Source organism: Tachypleus tridentatus, chromosome 11 (genome assembly GCF_004210375.1).
Source record: "Tachypleus tridentatus isolate NWPU-2018 chromosome 11, ASM421037v1, whole genome shotgun sequence".
In the NCBI taxonomy this organism is placed as follows: domain Eukaryota; kingdom Metazoa; phylum Arthropoda; class Merostomata; order Xiphosura; family Limulidae; genus Tachypleus; species Tachypleus tridentatus.
This window is the reverse complement of record NC_134835.1, coordinates 63,823,847-63,845,467: the sequence shown is the minus strand read 5'-3', so window position 1 is coordinate 63,845,467 and position 21,621 is coordinate 63,823,847. Positions and strand designations below refer to the sequence as shown.

The window sequence follows — 21,621 nt, the reverse complement described above, 5'->3', positions numbered from 1 at the left end:
CAAGGATTTATGCCTAAAACATAAAAACACCTTGAAAATATTTTTTGACATTCTCATTTAGTACTAAATGCTCTATTTCAGTGTTCAAATTCCACAGTTAATGTTTCACAGAAATCAGCAATATATCAGGAAGTTTTGTTATCCTATGGTGTGTATTGTGTGCTACAAATTATAAGTTTTAACTCAAACATACTTGATATGTTTCGTGTAAGAGCAGCTAACTTCATATAAAAAATGGCTATTCCATATCTGTATCAATATGGTTCTTGCAACAAAACTGAATTTTTTAAAATTTAATAAAGTAATCAATAAATTTGCAAAAATAATCAAATATTCATAATAGAATCATTTTGAACCTAGTTATAAGGGTCTGAATTAATTCTTGGAGCATTACTAATTATTCTAAAATGGAGAAATTATGGTAAACACTTATATTGTTGGAAGTTAAAAACGTACTAAACTCTGGATAAGCCTATTTAATACCTAATTTTATTTTCAATACTCATAAGTCTAATTATTTTGGTTTCTTTTAAGCATAAAGCTTCACAATGGGCTATTCATGGTATGGCCACCAAGAGTAACAAAACCCAAGCTTTAGCAATGTGAGCCCTCAGACTTACCATTAAGAGGACATAAATTTAATTACTCTGCTTAAATGTTTAAGTGGTACATCTTATTAAAGAAGACTTGGCATTGGTTAGTCATTTTATTTCCAGAAAAGTTCAAGTTTTAATCTTTTAATTTTTTTTTCCTTTTAGTATTCTTATGGCCTAACTTATAATTTAATTGTTTATAATACAAAATAAGAAGGTGCTTTTGCACAAATGTAAAACATTTTAAACAAAATACTATACATGCTTTTAACACACACACAAAAAGCAACAATACTGGCAATTCTGAACCTTTATCTACTTACCCAACAACAAAACATGATATTGTTGTTCCAATAAATGCAAATGCCATAATAGCTCCCAAGTTATGAAAAAAGAATCGCTAGAAAAAATAAAAGATTTTTTAAAAATGTATAATATCCGTAAATGTTGTACATCAGTCTTTATATTTTCACAAAAAATATTTTAATGCACAAATACTTAAAATATTTAGCTATTACCTCTGCTTTCCATAGGGGCATAACTAAGTATGCCTGCTGTTTCTATTTCCAGGAACCATATGGCATATTTTGATAGGAGCTTTTAAAACAGAATTTAATATTATATTATTTGTAGACCTTTTTCAAGACAAAATATGGAATTAATCAATCAAATATGACATTTCTGATGATTTGGTAAATTTCCAAATTTTTCCTGGGTATCTGGGAATACAAAATGATTGGTTAATGGAACAATAATCATATTTATTAATATCCTTCTCTTACATGTTAAGAGAAGATAATAAAGAATGAGAGATTTATAAAAAATTAAAGATATGTAAGGTAGGTCATACAAGTTTGTATAAACATAAAATAAATTCAGTCATGCTGAAAAAAAATAAAAAATATTTACCCTTTTCAAACTGTAGCCAGCATTAAATATAATAGGAGGAAGTATTATGTTGAAAAAAATTTCTGGATCAAAAGTTGCCTGAAAAAAACACACAAAACAGGAATTTATTATTGGGAAAACTAACAAACTATAAAATAATACCTTCATGATAAGTTGTACTTCCATTAGTTCAATATGCCATTCTTAATTTGAGAAGATAGATACAATTAAATCTGTTACAGTTTTTACTGTGTAGCTTAGAAGTAATTATTCAGAATAGGTGAAAATTTACCTTTTCTGACAAGGGCTGAAGTCTAGAATCTCCAACATAGTTTAGTATTGTCAGAATAACAAATTTAATGATAGATCTATCAGAACTTCAGCCCCTAAAAGGCAACATTCCACCTAGATCATTAGTGTCTAAATTATGTTTTACAAAATATTCACAAAAATGAAATTTACAGTTTTTGTAAGACAAATTCATAACACCTGAAGCTGTGATCATAAAAATATTTATTAGCTCCTCAACATATTACACCTCATACACCTGTCTACAGTTAAGTAACACTAAGGATTATGGGCATAAAAGTTTTCAGAATGTTTATGTACAATGTATTCTCTACAAGTGACCATTTTAAAACATCATTGCATACCCACTATGAGTATCTAGAATCACTAGTTAATCTAGTATGTTTGGTGGACAAGAGGGAAAGATGTCAAACCTGTTCCTTCAGCTTGTGAGGTAGCTTGTGTTACAATAGTTTTATGAGCAAGTAGGTATGGAAAATTACTGAGTTACATATTATAACTTATCTCAGTTGAGTCTCTGATTTATTTTATAACATAAGTATTACTATTTTAAATGACTAGAAATTTTAGTTTTAATTTAGAAGTTAATGAATGTCAGTATGTATTAAATTTATTATATTTGCCAACAAGATTGATACACAATCTTCTTTCTCAACACAAATATATTTTAATATAAAAATAATAATACAATTGATAAGGGATATTACAAACAATGGTTTATATACAAGAGTTTTACAAACTTACAAATAATACTAAGTCTTCTATTTGGTCTAGAACTGAACATTTTACCAATAGTCTAGGCCCATGACAAGCAAATTAATTTTGAGTTGATATTGTTACACTTTGCTTATGCTAGCTAGCTATCTATTCTTGGCTGGCTTCATGCTGCTTATGAGCTGACTTTTTATCAACAGAGATATTTGATATCCTCGTACAAATACCAATGCTCAAAGTTAATTCACTGAAGTTAAATGGTATATAAAGTTTGGGAAATATACATGTTCCTGGTAAAATTCTGTAGTTTTCTGATTAATAAACTTTTATCATAAGTGTAACTGCCAAGACTTCTAGCATACTGACTGTAGCTGACCAACAATATTCTATTTTTGTCTTTCTGCATGTTGCGATGACTAGTGTTTTTGTAAAACATTTTTTTTATTCTTATTCTTAAGAATCTCTACAAATTTAGAGAACAGGTGAGACTTGCACAATACACATTTAAACAATACATGTTACATTCATTAAACTGAAACAGACAGATATTAATGTAAATGTATAATAAATTTACAAAAATATATACATTGTTGCTTCAACCCTTATAATCCATCAAAATTCATTTATGTTTTGGAGTATTTTAAAAGGTCTGACAGTAATGTAATTCTCACAAATGAGAAGTGTTAAGAACACTATTCTAAATGATGTGGATATAACCATCTTTAAAACAGCAGAGGAATCCCATATAGCTCTAATGCTTTTACTAAAATTACTCATTTTTTCTTGATAACATCAGAATAAAAAAAAGGTTCAAGTTTTGAGTTAATGATACATCTCAGTATCCTCTATTTGTGTGCAATCTTGCACTGTAGCATTAATAATATCCTTCTCAGAACTAAAATTATCTGAAACATCCATTATTTATACTGGATTATTAGTATAAAAAAATTGTTGTCTATCTTAACAACATATCTTGTCTCTTTCATTCCATCTACAAAAATCATTAGATTTATCTTCCAAATACTAGATCCACTCACTGTTACAGATAATTATATGATTGAGCAATCTTGTACCTTGAAATATCATACTTAGGACTCCACTCTCATCAGTTTGAACAGCTTTACCATATGAGCCATAAGTTCTTGCATACATTTATACATGTATTCCTTTCTTTTTAGGTTTTTCATTTCAAACACATTTCACATTTCATCAAGATCACCACCACTTTATCACAAAAAGTCTAAGTTAAGTTTAATTAGATTAATTACATTGACTTTTAAATTGATTGCATGTAGCCAACGAACATAAAGAAAAATATGTATTTTGCATTGTTAGACTCGACCACTTATTTGAGTAGAGCTTTGAAAGATGAAAATAAGAAAATGGAAAATAAAAATAAAAAACTCTTTTAGCATTTAATAAGGAAAATATGAACACTATGAAATTAGCCTAAATACTAGCTGGTCAAAGGTTTAAAACCATACCAAAAACAAGTCCTAAACAGGGTAGGAAATGCCCAACAAGAGGTCTCAGTAGTGAGTTGCATGGCCGTCATTCTGAATAACTTCAAACATTTTCTTTGGAATGGTTGATATAAGCGTTTGCAGAAGACTGACTGGAATGTTATTCCAAGTGGTAAAGATAGCTTCATGAAGATCATGCACTGTTTGGAATTGACGTCTATTTCTATAGATTTCCCTTTCCATCCACCCCGAAACATCTTCAATGGGGTTCAGTTTGGGCAAACACGCTGGATGGTCCAAAAGAATCACGTTATTCGTCATGAAAAAGTCCTTTGTCCTGTGGGCATTGTGGATTGCAGCGTTGTCCTGCTAAAAGATCCAGTCATTTCCACATAAGCGAGGGCCTTCAGTCAATAAGGATGCTCTCTCCAACATGCCAATGTAGCCAGCTGCTGTTTGACGCCCCTATATAACCTGAAGCTCCATTTTTCTATGGAAGGAGAAAGCACCCCAAATCATGATGGAACCTCCTCCACTGTATCGTGTAGAAAATGTCTCTGGTGAAATATCCTTATTATGTCAGTAACGTTAGAAGACATCTGGACCATCCAGGTAAATTTCTTCTCATTAGAGAACAAAACATTCATCCACTTTTCTACATCTCATGTTTGGTGCTTCTCAGCAAAGTTTAACCAAGCTGTTTCGTGGTGTGGAAGGAGGCATGGCCTTTGAATAAGTTTACGGTTTTTAAAGCCTTTCTCTCGTAGATACCGTCTTATTGTTCTTGAGCTGCATTCTACATCTATAAGGGCCTTAATATGGTTTGATGATCGGCTGGTGTCTTGCCGGACAATTCGTTGAATTCTCCTGCTTAATGCCGGCGAAATTTTCTTGGGCCAACCACTTGAAATTCTTGTTCCATATCATTCAGGGTCTTTTAAGAAAATTTGCAACAGCAGTTTTACTACGCTCAATCTCACCAGCGATGGTACGTTGAAAGAGACCTTGCTTTTGCAGCTCGACAATTCTGCCACGTTCAAACTCTGTCAACTTTTAAGCCTTTGCCATGTTTTTACCAAATGTAACACAGGAGATGTCAGTGGGAGATGTTGACAATGCTAATGCTTGAACACAAATGACTTAATTTCATTATGCATTTACTGATTAACGCTTCGTTTTAGTATGGTCTTAAACTATTGACCGCCTAGTATTTAGGCTAATTTCAGTGTTCACATTTTCCCTATTAAATGTTAAAAAAGTTGTTTATTTTTATTCTCTCTTTTCTTATTTTCATCTTTCTAAGCTCTACTCAAATAAGTGGTGGAGTCTAACAACGCAGAATGCATATTTTTCTTTATGTTCATTGACCTTAAGATTTTGGCTAGCAGTGTATATATATTTAAGGAAGAATACTACTAATACATTGATCATCTATATAACAAATAATATATTTTTATATTGTTTTTATAATCTTGAATAACCAATGAAAGTCATGCATACATGTGCCAGATTCTTTACATTAGAAGTCTGCCTTGTTGGCAATGAATTTCATTGATACACAAACAGCACACAATCCAGCTGTTTCAAAATAATATATTAAAACAAGTCAAATGAACATACACATTTTTGTTAAACTGTTGGTTATAACAGTTGTATCCAGAGCTTCAAATAATTGTCTTTTTTTTTATCAAAGACCATACAGGCTGGTTCAGTTACCTTAGGAAACAATTTTAAAAGAACAATTAGTTTTCTCTTCTCTGTTATTACAATATAATTAGTGACAATTTCACTTTAAAATGCATCACTTTATGCTCTTTGTAATTAAACTCTCAATCATGCATAGATATATCTATTAACTTATTCTACCTAACTATGAAACAGTCCAGAAATAAATGTCATTTTTGAACTGTGAAGTTTGGAAAAGTATAAATCAGTGTTGTAAAACATGATTTAATCGAAGTAGGCACAATTTGCTCTAACACACTTCTGTCAACGTGTAACAATGCTGTTTATGCCCCTGCTGTAGAAATCAGTGTTTCTATAGTCAATGAACTCCATGAAAGCTTCTTTTACAGCTGTCTGGTTTTGAAAGTGTTTATTGTTCAAAAAGTTGTCAAAGTGCTTGAAAAATTGAAAATCTGTAGGAGAAAGGTCTGGGGAATAAGGTGGATGAGGCAGAACCTTAGTTCCCAATTCCTTCAATTTTTGGAGCATCATCCTTGACAGGTCTCATAACGCTGATTTTGTTGATCTTCAGTCAGCTCGGGGGAACCCTCTTATCCAATTTTTTTGTCTTTCCAATCACACTCAGGTGGTTGGCAATGCTAGATTTTTTGTGTCTAGCTTTTCTGCAAGCTCATGCACATTTGCATGAGGGTCTGTCTCAACTGCTTCCCCTTAATGTGCTTTTATCTAAGGATGATTTCCTTCCACTACCTTCATGGTCTTCAAGACTTTCATTTCCACATTGAAACCAACACTAAACTCTACATTCAGTAACAGATCCATGATCAAATTCGTGGTTGATGTTCCGAGTAGTTTTGGTAGCTTTTCGTCCAAGTTTGAAGTCATAGAGGAAAAATCAGATGAAAGTAAATAAAATAATTTGCTGCTCTGGGTGTTGCAAAACTTATTCCGAGTAGAGTTGAAACAGTAGACAATTAAGACACCTTGTAGGCGACAAATGTTGGATTAAACCAACCAACGATAAGTGACTCAAAATTCAGTTTCTAAATGTGATCATGAGAATTCCAACATTTATTTCTGGACAACATAACAGAATTACACTTTGTAAATGTATTCATAGCCTGATCAATGCTTAGAACTTTTTACATATTACGAGATAACATGATGCAATAAAACTGTACTGAAACAATGAGAAAAAGTTATAAGCCATAGTCAGGATATGCATATGTATCCAAAAGGTAGTTATAAGAATTAGTTAGATATAGTTAGGTTTGCGAAAAATATAGATAAATAGATGTAAACTGCATATTTGTGATTTTAGCCATAACTGGGGTATATCAACAATTATAAAGTGAATTATCACAGACTGTAATGTAAGAGCAGAGTAGAAAAGAATAATCTATCATACCATATTCTAAAATAATTGTACAAACCTGTAAGTAATTTTTGTGAAAAGAGAAAACTAGTTAAAGCTCTGGATACAACTGTGATAACCAACAGTGTAATCATATTACCGACTGTATCCTAACAACAAAGCAGAGAAGAACAATTCATCATGCCAATTGCATTCTAAAGTAAATGAACCTGTGAGAACATGGATAATAAGCAACAATTGTTTAGAGCTCAGGATACAACTGTTAAAATTAACTGTATAATGAATATTAGTAAGCACACCTGACTTGTCATAATATATATTAATTTAAAACAAGCATACTATATGCAGTTTGTTTATTGTTGAAATGTTTTGCCAACAAGTCACAAATACCTAATGTAAGGAATCTTGTCCTATACATATGTAAAAACCTGACAAAGTCACAAATACCTAATGTAAGGAATCTTGTCCTATACATATGTAAAACCTGACAAAGTCACAAATACCTAATGTAAGGAATCTTGTCCTATACATATGTAAAACCTGACAAAGTCACAAATACCTAATGTAAGGAATCTTGTCCTATACATATGTAAAAACCTGACAAAGTCACAAATACCTAATGTAAGGAATCTTGTCCTATACATATGTAAAAACCTGACAAAGTCACAAATACCTAATGTAAGGAATCTTGTCCTATACATATGTAAAACCTGACAAAGTCACAAATACCTAATGTAAGGAATCTTGTCCTATATGATGTAAAACCTGACAAAGTCACAAATACCTAATGTAAGGAATCTTGTCCTATACATATGTAAAACCTGACAAAGTCACAAATACCTAATGTAAGGAATCTTGTCCTATACATATGTAAAAACCTGACAAAGTCACATACCTAATGTAAGGAATCTTGTCCTATACATATGTAAAAACCTGACAAAGTCACAAATACCTAATGTAAGGAATCTTGTCCTATACATATGTAAAAACCTGACAAAGTCACAAATACCTAATGTAAGGAATCTTGTCCTATACATATGTAAAAACCTGACAAAGTCACAAATACCTAATGTAAGGAATCTTGTCCTATACATATGTAAAACCTGACAAAGTCACAAATACCTAATGTAAGGAATCTTGTCCTATACATATGTAAAAACCTGACAAAGTCACAAATACCTAATGTAAGGAATCTTGTCCTATACATATGTAAAACCTGACAAAGTCACAAATACCTAATGTAAGGAATCTTGTCCTATACATATGTAAAAACCTGACAAAGTCACAAATACCTAATGTAAGGAATCTTGTCCTATACATATGTAAAAACCTGACAAAGTCACAAATACCTAATGTAAGGAATCTTGTCCTATACATATGTAAAAACCTGACAAAGCAACTTTATGTTAAAATTTTGGTAAGATAATTACCTGAAAAAAACTTTAAATTTTTAAAACTTACAAATAGTTTCTGACAATAGATTCCATAAAATATTATACACAGTAATCAAATATTAGTGTAATTTTCAGCATCTTGTTAATCTTATTTCTTTAAAAGCAATAGCAAAGTTATCAACCATTAAATAATAAATGATAATTTCCTTGTAAACAGAAAATTAAGAATATTACACTTTAAACTTCAATATTCTTCTGCTTCACACCCTTAAAGAAAAGCTCATTAACAGGTTTTATTCTCTCAATGTTTTCCCAAACTTTCAAATAAGAGACCCTTTAAGGTCTCATCCACTATCCCACAACAAAAAATTCCCAGAAATCTCTCATGAACTTACAATTTATATTGTCCTTTACATGTTAAAGCTTCCTTCCAGAAAGAATGAATGGGAAAAAAAAGTACGGATGCCATATTAGTCATGAAACAGTCATGTCTGTCTGCCGTAATGACACACAAAGCATAAAAGCTGTGGTTCTAGTCAGAGATACTGCTTTGTATGACAAACAATATCTATGTACATAATCCCATGGTTCATGTTTGATGTATATACAAGTATACGTATCCAGATAACAAACCACAAGAAAACCAAATAAAAATTGGTATTTTTGTGTGAAATTGTAAGAAATACATATATATTCAGATATAAATAAAACTATTTAGCTAACATGCTGTACTTGCTATAAACTTACCTTTTGGTCAAGCTTTTGGCTCTCTACATCAGTTACTTCCCCACGAAACACATAAGCATACGTCTTGTTCTCATATTTTGTCTTGACTCTCCCTTCACCAGTTTTGACTTGCATTGCAAAGAAGAGACTGTCAGGAGGCATATCATGGATAGTGACATTATCAGATGCTGTCTTAACATTAACAAATGAAACTTCAGTATCTTCAGCTCCATATCTAATGATTGCTCCAATTACTAATCCTGTAAAAAAAAAAAGACACATTAGTTACTAGTCTGGTTGATGTCACAAGTCATAACTCTTGTAACAGGAGTTAAATAATGCATATATTAGACTCTTATTATTTTAAAATTCATTTAATTATAGCTCCACGATATATTTATAGTAGTACTACTGATATATACAAAAATTAAGTGTAAACTGAAAACTTATTAATAATTGAAGATTGTAAGTGATACAAATCACTTAACTATATTTGCACAATTATTGGTAATGTTACTCATAGTTAGCAAATTTATAATATCTTTAAGTGTAACTTTACAAACATGCTTTTCTCAAAGTACTTTTAAACCACAAAAGTGTCATTATAAATTCCAACACTGTGCTCACTCATGCAGAATTATGATATCATGAAGTGTTAAATATGTGTTATACATCAGATTTAGGCACATTTTGTAAGCAGTTTATTAGGTGTGACTAAACAGCACACCATATTGCATAAAAATATAGTTATACAAACAGAGATAAATTTACTTAGTTATATACAAAAATAAAACAGAAATGCAATTTATAGATATCAAACTATCTTTAGTGCTGATATGAGTCACCTAATTCCAGGTACCATTTATCTTTCTCACTGCCAAGGATACATAGAACACTGCCTTGGGAGTGTGGTATTTTGTATCACTACAAAGAAAAGGTATTCATTCCCCCTTCCAAATTCACAGTTTACCAATTTCAAGTTTTAGGAGAATAATGCTACATTAAATATTTTCTTCTTACTGCATATTCTAAAAATAAACTTGACATTAGGAAAGTTGCTTATCCATAAACATTTTGGTGAGTTAAAAAAAAAGTATTGACCAAAACTCAGTCTGTCTGATTGTATATATAGATTGAATAAATTAATGAGGATGATTATCCATACTTGTATGTTGTGATTTTAAATGTTATAAACAATTGTGTTCTGCTAAAAGCAAGGTATCACGGGAGTACTACATTTTTTAAGTTTTTCCCATGAAATCAGTTGCTATCAGCAGTAGTACTTTACATGAGCTTATGAAAAAAAATCCTTATAAATAAAGGGTTGGTTTAAAAAAAAATGTTTTTTACAAGAGTGGGCATGCAATCACATCAAACGACTCTACATTCACAAAAAACCAGTGTGAAGTTCACTAACATGTAGTTATCTATTATCCCCCCTTTCATTATCCAAAGATAAGTATTAACGGCCGCAATTGCCTAGTTATCTTTCACCATTAACCCATTATCTATACTTAGAGTGATTTGTTAAGTATTTTGGCAATTCATCAGCCAGACAGATTATCTATAATCACTTCATTACGGCTTAACCTTTCAATATAACCTATTAGTGTTATTAAAAATATTACTACTACTAATATTAACAGTAACAGTAATATTTTTCTGTTAACCATTATTGCTAATAACAGTGCATGTGTAACAAAAATACTAGGGGTGGGTGTGAAAAAACACTAAGTTTTCTGTAATTCAACTGGCAAGCCATTACAAAACAAAATACAAGTGAATAACTTCATTATGGAGATACTCAGTGTGAAGCGAAACTACTGTATTTCAAATGCTATTATTCATAATCATACAAGTAGAATGAGCTTGTGTCTCACCATATATTATGGCAAGCCCAGTTTCATGAAGAAAGCGAGCACGTCTTCGCTTGAACAACCATATCGTACAAACTGTTAAAATTAGCAAACAAACATAAGCAAGAATGTTCTGAGAATCAATGCGATGAATGCCTCTTGCCTTTTCATCTAATCTAATATCTGTTGGTGCATTTGCGTTAGCTTTATCGTAAAAATAAACTAACAACACGTAGAGAACACACAACACACTTTCATACGTTGACGCCATTTTTAAGCACCGGGTACAACCGTTCAATATCCCTATTGTTCACTGCTTTAAGATAACCTATGATATTGCGTAATTTAAACGTTTGAATTGCTGTCGGCTAGAGGGTGTTTTGATGTCGTGATATGAATGCGTAGCTCATAGTCCAGAATCTAGAATTTTCTTGTAAATTTAAGAAAAGATGCTTTTTGTAGTTAAGCGCAGAGCTACACAACGGGTATCGAAATCCGATTTTTAGCGTTTAAGCCCAGAGACCTACTGTTGAGCCACTGCGGGCTTAAGAAGAGATTTAAACAAGGTAAACACGCAAGATTAGATTTTGTTTGTTTGTTTGGAAATTTCGCACAAAGCTACTAGAGGGCTATCTGTGCTAGCCGTCCCTAATTTTGTAGTGTAAGACTAGAGGGAAGGCAGCTAGTCATCACCACCCACCGCCAACTCTTGGGCTACTCTTTTACCAACGAATAGTGGGATTGACCGTCACATTATACACCCCCACGGCTGGGAGGGCGAGCATGTTTAGCGCGACGCGGGCGCGAACCCGCGACCCTCGGATTACGAGTCGAACGCCCGCAAGAGTAGCAGAAAGTGCTGATTGATTAATGAGGTTGTCATTGTGGTTGATTGATTATTAAGGCAGCTAGTTATAGTGTGTGTGTGTTTTCTTATAGCAAAGCCACATCAGGCTATCTACTGAGCCCACCGAGAAGAATCGAACCCCTGATTTTAGCGTTGTAAATCCGAAGACATACCGCTGTACTAGCAAGGGGCACAGCTAGTTATAAACGTAGAAACAATTTTGAAGATAGAAGTGCTGAATGTCATTCAAGAGTATCATTCTTATGGTATTTATATTATGCCCTCAACTACTGAGGGTGAGGCAGTGAACGAAAAGTAAGTTGATTTGTGAGTAGTTAAAAACATAATAACATTGATCACATGGTATAAATCGCAAAAGTTTAAATATTTTTAGGGTTTGGTGCTTCTTTTGACAAATTGATGAGATGATTTACACCCTTAATTTCATCGTTCTTGAAGTCAGTTGGATACTTTAGAGTTAAATACTAATTTGTGATTAAAGATAGTATTATAGAGAAGAGAAGATTAACAATATACGTTTTATTTTTTTGTGATTTTAAGTTTATCAGTGAACAGTAGTTAAGCAATCTTCTAGAATTCGAAGTTCAAGAAATAAAATGCCTTTGTTTGTATTCAATGACAGATTTAAGGTTATGTGGGCCAAGGGGCTTATAATTTTTGTGAGACCTCCATTCTATGTAATTTTACATATAATAAAATTATCAATAGGCACCTATTAAAACCATGGGTCCTAGGGCTGAGCCCCTTCTAGCCCCTACCTAAATACGCTACTGTTTGCATTAAGTAGACTGGTTTGTTTGTTTTTTGAATTTCGCACAAAGCTACACAAGGGTTATTTGCGCTAGCCGTCCCTAATATAACACTGTAGGCAGCTAGTCATCACCACCCACCGCCATCTCTTGGGATACTGTTTTACCAACGAATAGTGGGATCGACCATCACATTATAACGCCCCCACAGCTGAAAGGGCGAGCATGTTTGATGCGACGGGGAGTCGAACGCCTTAACCCACCTGGCCATGCCTAGCCTACTTCAAAGAAACCAACTCAACAGTAAAAACTATTACAACACAAGGGGCAGAAACAGAATTACTTTGGTAACCTGAATATGACCTAGGAAAGTCTAAACGTTACTCTCTGCTGATCAGTAAAAGTTTTAATACTCATACCAGCCGTTTTCAGATACAAAATTACTCTAATAAAGGTAAAATAAAATTTAATATCAACTTCGGGATGATAACATGAATTTGAAGTGAGGTCGAACTTTTGACATTAATGATGAAACAGTAAAATGATGAGCAAGAAAGAAAAAGAGAAAATAATGAAAAGTAAACTAAAAAGAAAGATTTATAAAATTATAAAACAGGGATAGAAAACTAAAAGAAACTGAGAAAGAGTTTATGTTTAAAGTTAAATGCGAAGCTATACAAACAATAGGCTGTACGTGTTCAGCCCACCAGGGTTGTCGAAACATAGTTTCTAGCGTTGTAAGTCCGCCAACATACCGACCTGCGTCTGGGGGTTCATTACAAAAAAAGAGACAGCAACTGTGGTATCACGTGGAACAAATATATTTTTCAGAGCTTTCAATTGGAGCTCGTTAAGAAGATGTCTGATTGAAACAACGTCACTGAATAAGTGTTTGTAATTATTTCTTGACTCTCATCGCGTTTGTTAGGAAATTTGTTTCTTTGTTCTTTTGAATTTTGCTACTCGATACCTACCAATGCAACTCAACCTTAATTTTAATGTGGTAGACTAAACAGAAAGCAGCTAATCACCATTATTTACCACCAATGTTTAAGCTACTCTTTATCAATAAATAGTGGAATTGACTGACACATAATAAAACTTCACAGTTGAAAGGGTGAGCATGTCTGATGGCAGAATGTGATCCCATATGATGTTAGAATATTGATTTAATTTGTGCCTTCTATTTTATGTTTTACTGGTAACTGTTACAAAGGTTTAAACCTGCACGATGTTCCTGACTCATTAAACATTAACTGTGTCTCTGTTCTTTTTAGTACATCTTCTGCTTATAAGAATAGATTCTAAGAATTTGCTTCCTTGCATATTTACTTGGTCGTTATGAAGTGTACCCCTTCTTTTTATTTACAGATGATGGTAAAAAACAACAACAACGACACATTTATATGTTCATTATGGTGTGTTTGGATTTAAGATATCGATTCTTTAAAGTCGTTTATTCTTTCATTTCTAAATACTGACATACCCACGTACTTCAGTTTTAATGTTTTCTCTATTTAAAAAAATATATATGTGAAATGAAGTACTGGTATCTGTTCTCCTTAATACATTTTCTTTACTAGAATTTGTCACTGTCTATTATTTCATTTGACACATTCCTTTGGTCAGATATGAGTGGAGCTCTCTCTTTCCGTTCTGTTATGAGATAAACATTTCTTGCTGCTATTAATTTTTTCAATTTATGGAAATTATTTTCGTATTTATACTAATGGATTTTTAACTCTCTTTTGGTTGAACACTTTAAGTAATATTTTTACTTAGTTTACTAAAACATATTTCTTTTAAACCACATTGGAATTTTTACTGTAAAAAAGTTTCATTCTGTTTTTAGATTTAGAGTTTACTGTTGCTAAAACGTTTATTGATTTATATATTTTCATATTCTCAGATTCCCTTAGAGCAGTGGCTCAGAGGTGTGTCTACGGACTCTCACCACTAGAAACCGGGTTTCGATACCCATAGTGAGCAGAACACCGATAGCCCACTGTGTAGCTTTGTGCTTAATTCCAAACAATCACCCTTTAGTAGAGCTCAGCAAACAACCTTTCTCAATTCTAACCTTGATCTGGTTATGTCACTTTCTGAGTTTGTAAGTTATTCATCTGAGCTGCATGGTTAGTTGTGTTTGATGCCTGCGCATTTTGACCTTTCTGCAAACTGATTTGCTTACAGCCTTGTGAAATGAGCTATAAACAACTCTGATGCCGGCATTGCTTTTACGTTTCCGTTATCAGATTTTTATCACTGTCCATTATTACACTCGACGCATTCCCAGATTTTAAAATGAGTTTATTTTCCTACTGAGCGCCTCACTTATGACTTTGTGCCTTCTGCATCTCATATAATTCCCTCATAGATGGCTGGGTATACTGTGTATTTAATCTTATCTTGACACTTATGGTTTACATTAAACCCCTTTTAAAACTTGCTTTTGTGATTCCTTTTGCTGAAGAAGCTTTACTAATGTCGCAAAAAGTGTGTTTTTCTTATAACAAAGCCACATCTGGCTATCTGTTGTATTCACTGAGGGGAATCGAACCCCTGACTTTAACGTTGTAAATCCGTAACATGCTGCAGAGAGTATAAATCTTTCTTTGTTCCTGTTTCTCTCATAGAACCTCTAAATATACACTATATGGCCAAAATTATGTGGACACCCAACCATCACATCTATATGTGCTTGTTAAACATCTAATTCCAAAACCATAGGCATTAATATGGAGTTGGTCTCCCCTTTGCTGCTATAACAGTCTCCACTCTTCTGGAAAGACTTTTCATTAGATTTTGGAGCATGGCTGCGAAGATTCGCTCCTATTCAGCCACAAGAGGATTAGTGAGGTCGGGCGAGAACGCCTGGGTCACAGTCGGCGTTCCAATTCATCCCAAAGGTGTTTAATGGGGTTGAGGTCAGGTCTCTGTGCAGGCCAGTCAAGTTTTTTCACACCAACCTCGGAAAACCATGTATTTATGGACTTTGCTTTGTGCACGGGGGCACTGTCATGCTGAAATAAAAAAGGGTCTTTCCCAAACTGTTGCCACAAAGTTTGAAGCACATACTCTTTAGAATGTCATTGTATACTGTAGCATTAAGATTTCCCTTCACTGTAACTAAAAAGCCTAGCCCAAACCATGAGAAAACAGCTTCAGACCATTATTTCTCCTCCACAAAACTTTACAGTTGACTCTATTCATTCAGACAGGTAGCGTTTTCCTGGCATCTGCCAAACCCAGATTCGTCTGTCAGGCTGCCAGATAGTGAAGCGTGATTCATCACTCCAAAGAACGCGTTTCCGCTGCGCCAGAGTCCAATGGCAGTGTGCTTTACACTACCTCAGCCGACTCTTGGCATTGTACATGGTGATCTTAGGCTTGTGTGCGACTACTTGGACATGGAAACCCATTTCATGAAACTCCCGACGAACAGTTCTTGTGCTAATTGGTTTCAGAGACAGTTTGGAACTCGGTAGTGAGTGTTGCAACTGTGGACAGACGATTTTTACTCGCTACGCGCTTCAGCACTCGGCGGTCCCGTTCTGTGAGCTTGTGTGGCCTACCGCTTCGTGACTGAGCTGTTGTTGCTTCTAGACGTTTCCACTTCACAGTAACAGGATTTACAGTTAACCAAGACAGCTCTAGCAGGGCAGAACTTTGACAAACTGACTTTTTGGAAAAGTGGCATCCTATGACAGTGCCACGTTGAAAGTCGCTGCCAATGTTTTTCTATGGAGATTGCATGGCTGTATGCTCGATGTTATGCTCCTGTTAGCAATAGGTGTGACTGAAATAGCCGAACCCACTAATTAAATGGGGTGTCCACATAACTTTGGCCATATAGTGTATATTACAGAAGAGAATCTTTCTTTTGTATCGCCGACTCTTTTTAGTTGCACAGAAATTACCTTCTATTTATCATACTATGGGCTGTTTTTAATTTTTTAAAGTTACTGTGGCATTGTAAAGTGAATAATAAGAATAAGGGCTAAAACGTATCAATATTAAGAAGGTCAATGTCAAAGCTAATCTTCAATATAATATAAGTTTATTTTGTTTATATAAATTTCATACAGAGCTACTCGAGGGATTGGGATTTAATATTTCTGTAAAGGGGTGGGTAGCAACACCTAGAGTGTAACCAAACATGGCGGGGTGGGTAGCAACACCTAGAGTATAACCACACATAGGGGGGTGGGTAGCAACACCTAGAGTATAACCACACATAGCGGGGTGGGTAGCAACACCTAGAGTATAACCACACATGGCGGGGTGGGTAGCAACACCTAGAGTGTAACCAAACATGGCGGGGTGGGTAGCAACACCTAGAGTATAACCAAACATGGCGGGGTGGGTAGCAACACCTAGAGTGTAACCAAACATGGCCACTCCATGTGGCTACATTTCTATCACGCTCAACACGAACTGTTTTAGCAATAAGTTGTAACGCTGGTATTGTCTGTAGTAGATTTAGATAGCATCACAGTGACTTTGGTTATCTTTCTTGATCATCAGAATCATTGAATTTTAATTTGATTGAAAATCCTTGAGGCGATGTTGAAGTGGTATCTTTGTTACCGGTATCCCTTAAAACAGTGTCTGTGCCACTATTGCCCAAATACATCTTGGAAAACAAGCTACGACCACGCAAGAAACTTTCTATTAACAGGTGGATTTAAATCATAATAAAATATTTAAATACAAATACAATTAAAGGACCGAATTTATTCAAGATAACAAGACTTACTAATGAGTTACTAAAATGTTACCAATATTAACTTTAGAGCAAGCTAATTACTTATATCAGAGATAAAAGTAGTTTCGGTAATGAGCACTTATAAAAACTAGAATACATTGTTTCGTTAGTCACCTTCCCTCATTGGTCAGGACATTTTCGACCACAAATTCAATAATATCCCAGATCTAAAGAGATTAAAAAAAGTAAGAAAGTTAACCCTTTGCCTTTACAAAACACGTGAAGCTCTCTCGAATCTGGACGGGTTACAGCTGATAATCCTTTCAGAGACGGGTATAGTTGACAAACTGGGGTAAAGTGTCTTGCTTAAGCATAACGTCGAACAGCCTCGAATTCGCGGGCAACTTTCCGATTATGAGTCTAAAGCGCGAAATCACCGATTCACAATACCCCCGACAGTATAATATTAGCTCTAGATCCATGTATACAACTAATAATGTAAAATCAACTCTATAATAAAAACATAATAATGAAAGTACCATTAAAAAAAAAAAAAAGACCAGCGGTTTGCTTCAAGTATCAAAGTAAGTGAACTCAGAGTATTGAAATCATTGATATTTATTAAAATGTACGTAAAGTACTTTAAGCCCTCCAGTGATACAGTGGTATGTGTGTGGATTTACAACGCTAGAAACCACGTTTCGATACCTGTATTGGGCAGAGCATAGATAGCCCATTGTGCAATTTTGTACTTAACTGCTAAGAAACAAACAAAATTACTTTAAAATATAAATTTTGAAAATACATTTACATCTTGAAACTATGGCGGTCAAAAGCCAGTAAATTATGCATGGAAACATTGTTTTATTGATCTACCACATGGTTTTAAGAAACTTTAAAATGTGAAGGATTCAAAATGAAGCAAAATCTGTTTAAAAGTCATACGTTATATATGATAGTGTTCGCACTATTATAAAATTTTGCACTGAATAAAATGATTATAACAAAAATACACAACCTCACAAGTTAAAAATGATGAAAAATCTATACATATGCTGAAACTGGTGTATAAATAAAATACAAGTGACAACTCGCATTGAAGCATTGTTCCAACAACAGTACAGTGTTAAATGATGCAAACTAATTCCTCTGTAATTAATTTCCTTTCTGAGCGTATTAACCTCTCATGGATTCTAAGGAATTTGAAAACAAGGAAACAATATTTACATTTCTTTTAATAGACCCATCGTTTGAATTTTTAACAATTTGCTTGACCTCTTTCTGTGTAATCAAAATCCGAAATACAACTTGGTTGATCTTTAAGCTAATACCAATCTTTTTATTGAATGGTTGTCAATATCTTTAATAAGATGATTTCCAGACTTAAAAGTTTAATATTAAAGGTTAAACTTGGAAACTGAATTGTAACATTCATTCAATTTCTCACTTTATTGTGGTTTTTATCATTTCTTAACTTCTCTTATGGGTTTAATAGTTTCCAATAGATGGCAACACTAGTTCGTTAATATTTTCTTTAATAACAGATGAGTTAATCTTAAAACCCAAGTAATACTTTTTACAAAGTCAATTAAAGCAAGCAGGACCAAACCCGAACTCTATTTAGATGGAATCATACTTCAGGTAACAGCATCAGCTAAATTCCTAGGACTAATAAACGATTCCAAATCAGCCTAGTGAGAACATATTAAGTGTGTTAAAACAAAAGCTTGGAGAAGTGTAAGTCAGGTAGGGGTGGATCTAATTGAAAATATCGAAGTTACATCGACAGACGATATTCTTAAGACATACAAAACTTATATGTATTCTGTCATGGCTTAACACTTCTAAAATACACGTCTTGGAATTAGAAAATATACAAACTACATTCTAAGAAAGGCTTACAGACTATCAAGTACAAGAAATATTACTTTTTACTTGAAATACACAAATATTCCGCTATTATTGTTACAAATATTTCTATCCAGCGTGTTTCAAGAATAATTTAAGCAAAACGTAACTTCTAATTAACCTAGACAGCTACATGATACATGACGAATATAGTCCTAAGCATCCTTTCCATTTAAATATAGTAAGTAGATCTAAACAAAAGGCGCAGATAGCCTTCGAGTAGCTTTGCGCGAAATTAAAACAAACAAACAAACAAACAATCTAAACAAAAGTGCCACTTATTGCTACGCTAACTGAATTTTAGATATATATTTATTATTATTTTTAATAAGGGTATTTATGTGTAAAAACAGAATTACTTGTGTATGTCAAAACTGACTGATGTGTACAGAAACCTGTGTGAAACGTAAAATGTACGAAACTTAGTATAAATTGACGTGATAATTATACCCAATACCTGTGACATATGATTAACATAAAATGCTGAAATAATCTTAAAAAGGGACAATCACCTTAAAGGCAGCCCGTAAGATAAGAAAGCAAGAGAAGGAGGGAAAAAAAAGTTCCAAAGTGTACCTGACCCTCCCATAGGTTAAAATTTACCTAAGAATAATGATACAGAATAAGCATCCGAGCTAAAAAAAAAGCATTTTATTATACTTATCAAGCTTTTGTAATCAGTGTGTTGGTATTTTTCTATGATCGTACGTTAAGCCTAAACTTATATTTGATTTTTGTCTAAAGATTGTTTGTAGGAGTCAATGTCTGGACATTGTTTCTGTATTTTGAAGCTAAACTTCTAAGAGTAAAAACTAAATAGAAATTTCGTATTTTAACAAACTTTACCTCATATATTCTTATAGATTCTACTGTTTACCTACTTTGAGCATGCGTCCTCTTGATATGAATTTATATAAAAATGGCTGTTATTGACAATCAGTTTGAAATGTGCTTCCTAATGATTCTTTTGGTTGTTCTTGTCTGGAGTTTCGATTGAAGGAGAAACGTTACGAAACCAGCTGCAATCAGTGTTAAGAAGTGAAAAAAGAGCTTGTTATGTTTTCTTTTCTATGGGAAGTTTGTTAATGTTTATGAAGACATAATTTCAAGAAAGACTTAAATATAAGCAGAAGCAACCGTAATGTTTAATATACTAAATAAATCAATATTATAGATTGCAAACCTTGTGGAGAAAACTCGTGAAAAATATACTGTGATGTTATTTTGTATCTGATAATGCAAAACCGTTAAATTAAAAATACAAGTATCACTGCAAATTGTCCCTGAAAGCATTTATTTCTAGATTAAATTGAAGAAACGTTTTTAATCCAGTTCACTTTAAATAAATAAAAAATAACAACATATTTTCTTTGATATATTTTCTTACATGTATTTTTTTCTGTATTGTGTATCTTTAACTAAACTGTTATTCATGGAATACCCTCAAATTTTATTAGTTTACAGTTGGAGTTTATATAGAAAGTACAATTTTCCGTTTGTACTCTCCAGTTTTTTTATAAGTAGAAGAACTGTACTGTTGTCAAAAGATGATGCTAAAATATTAATGAAATTGCGAAAGAGATCAAATGTTTTGAAAACATTTAATTAATTTATTTGGATGCTTGTGTATATTGCAATAATTTTTCATTTCGCTTAAGCATTGCAATAAGGTAAAAATCAATTCCAAAAAACACACAGAAATATTTTTCCATTGTAATATCTATTTCATTTAAATGTACAGTGTGAAGGCTCTTTACTTATTTAATAACCCTTAACATAAATAAGATTAGAAATGTAAATATTTACAATTTGTTATGGAAAGGTCACCCATTAGCAAAGACGCTCAATCGTTTTGTGGCACAATGACTAATCGAACAATGAAAGACATGTTTACTTTGTCCATAAGGCTTTTTGTTCTAGGTTGGTTTGTTTTTGAATTTCGCGCAAAGCTACTCAAAGGCTATCTGCGCTAGCCGTCTCTAATTTAACAGTGTAGACTAGAGGGAAGGCGGCTAGTAATTACCATCCACCGCTAACTCTTGGGCTACTTTTTTACCAGGGAATAGTGGGATTGCCCGTAACATTATAACGCCCCCACTCAAATTACGAGTTGAACGCCTTAACCCACCTGGCCATGCCGGGCCGTTGTTCTGGGTGGTGATAAAAGTTAGTATACCTTTGACTTAAAGTATTTAGAAATCGTGGATTTCAAATGTGTGTGTTTGTGTGATATAGTGTTTACTTTTCCAAAATGAAAAGTAGTTGGACTGGCACCTGTAAAACAACCACATCTAAGGAATGTCCTTTATGTTTGGGCTTATTTCTGCAGTCATACGATTGAACATGTAGATATTCCTCACATATTATTTAACTAGACTGTTGGA

The 21,621-nt window shown here is 33.4% G+C and overlaps 1 protein-coding gene across 3 annotated transcripts in view; it reads right to left on the bottom strand.

Annotated features, from left to right (window-relative positions):
• LOC143232307 (sodium/hydrogen exchanger 6-like) overlaps positions 1-11,331 on the bottom strand; it is a 35,680-nt gene extending 24,349 nt beyond the window's left edge. For 2 of the 3 annotated variants that reach the window (XM_076467551.1, XM_076467553.1), the window contains exons 1-4: positions 11,029-11,331; positions 9,170-9,408; positions 1,503-1,580; positions 917-993 (exon numbers count right to left, since the gene is read on the bottom strand). In XM_076467551.1, coding sequence (XP_076323666.1) covers positions 917-993; positions 1,503-1,580; positions 9,170-9,408; positions 11,029-11,275 — 641 coding nt within the window. In that variant the 5' untranslated portion in view covers positions 11,276-11,331. The remainder of the gene's footprint in view (positions 1-916; positions 994-1,502; positions 1,581-9,169; positions 9,409-11,028) is intronic. The other variant, XM_076467552.1, reaches the window with a different exon arrangement.
• Between the last annotated feature and the right edge of the window lie 10,290 nt (positions 11,332-21,621).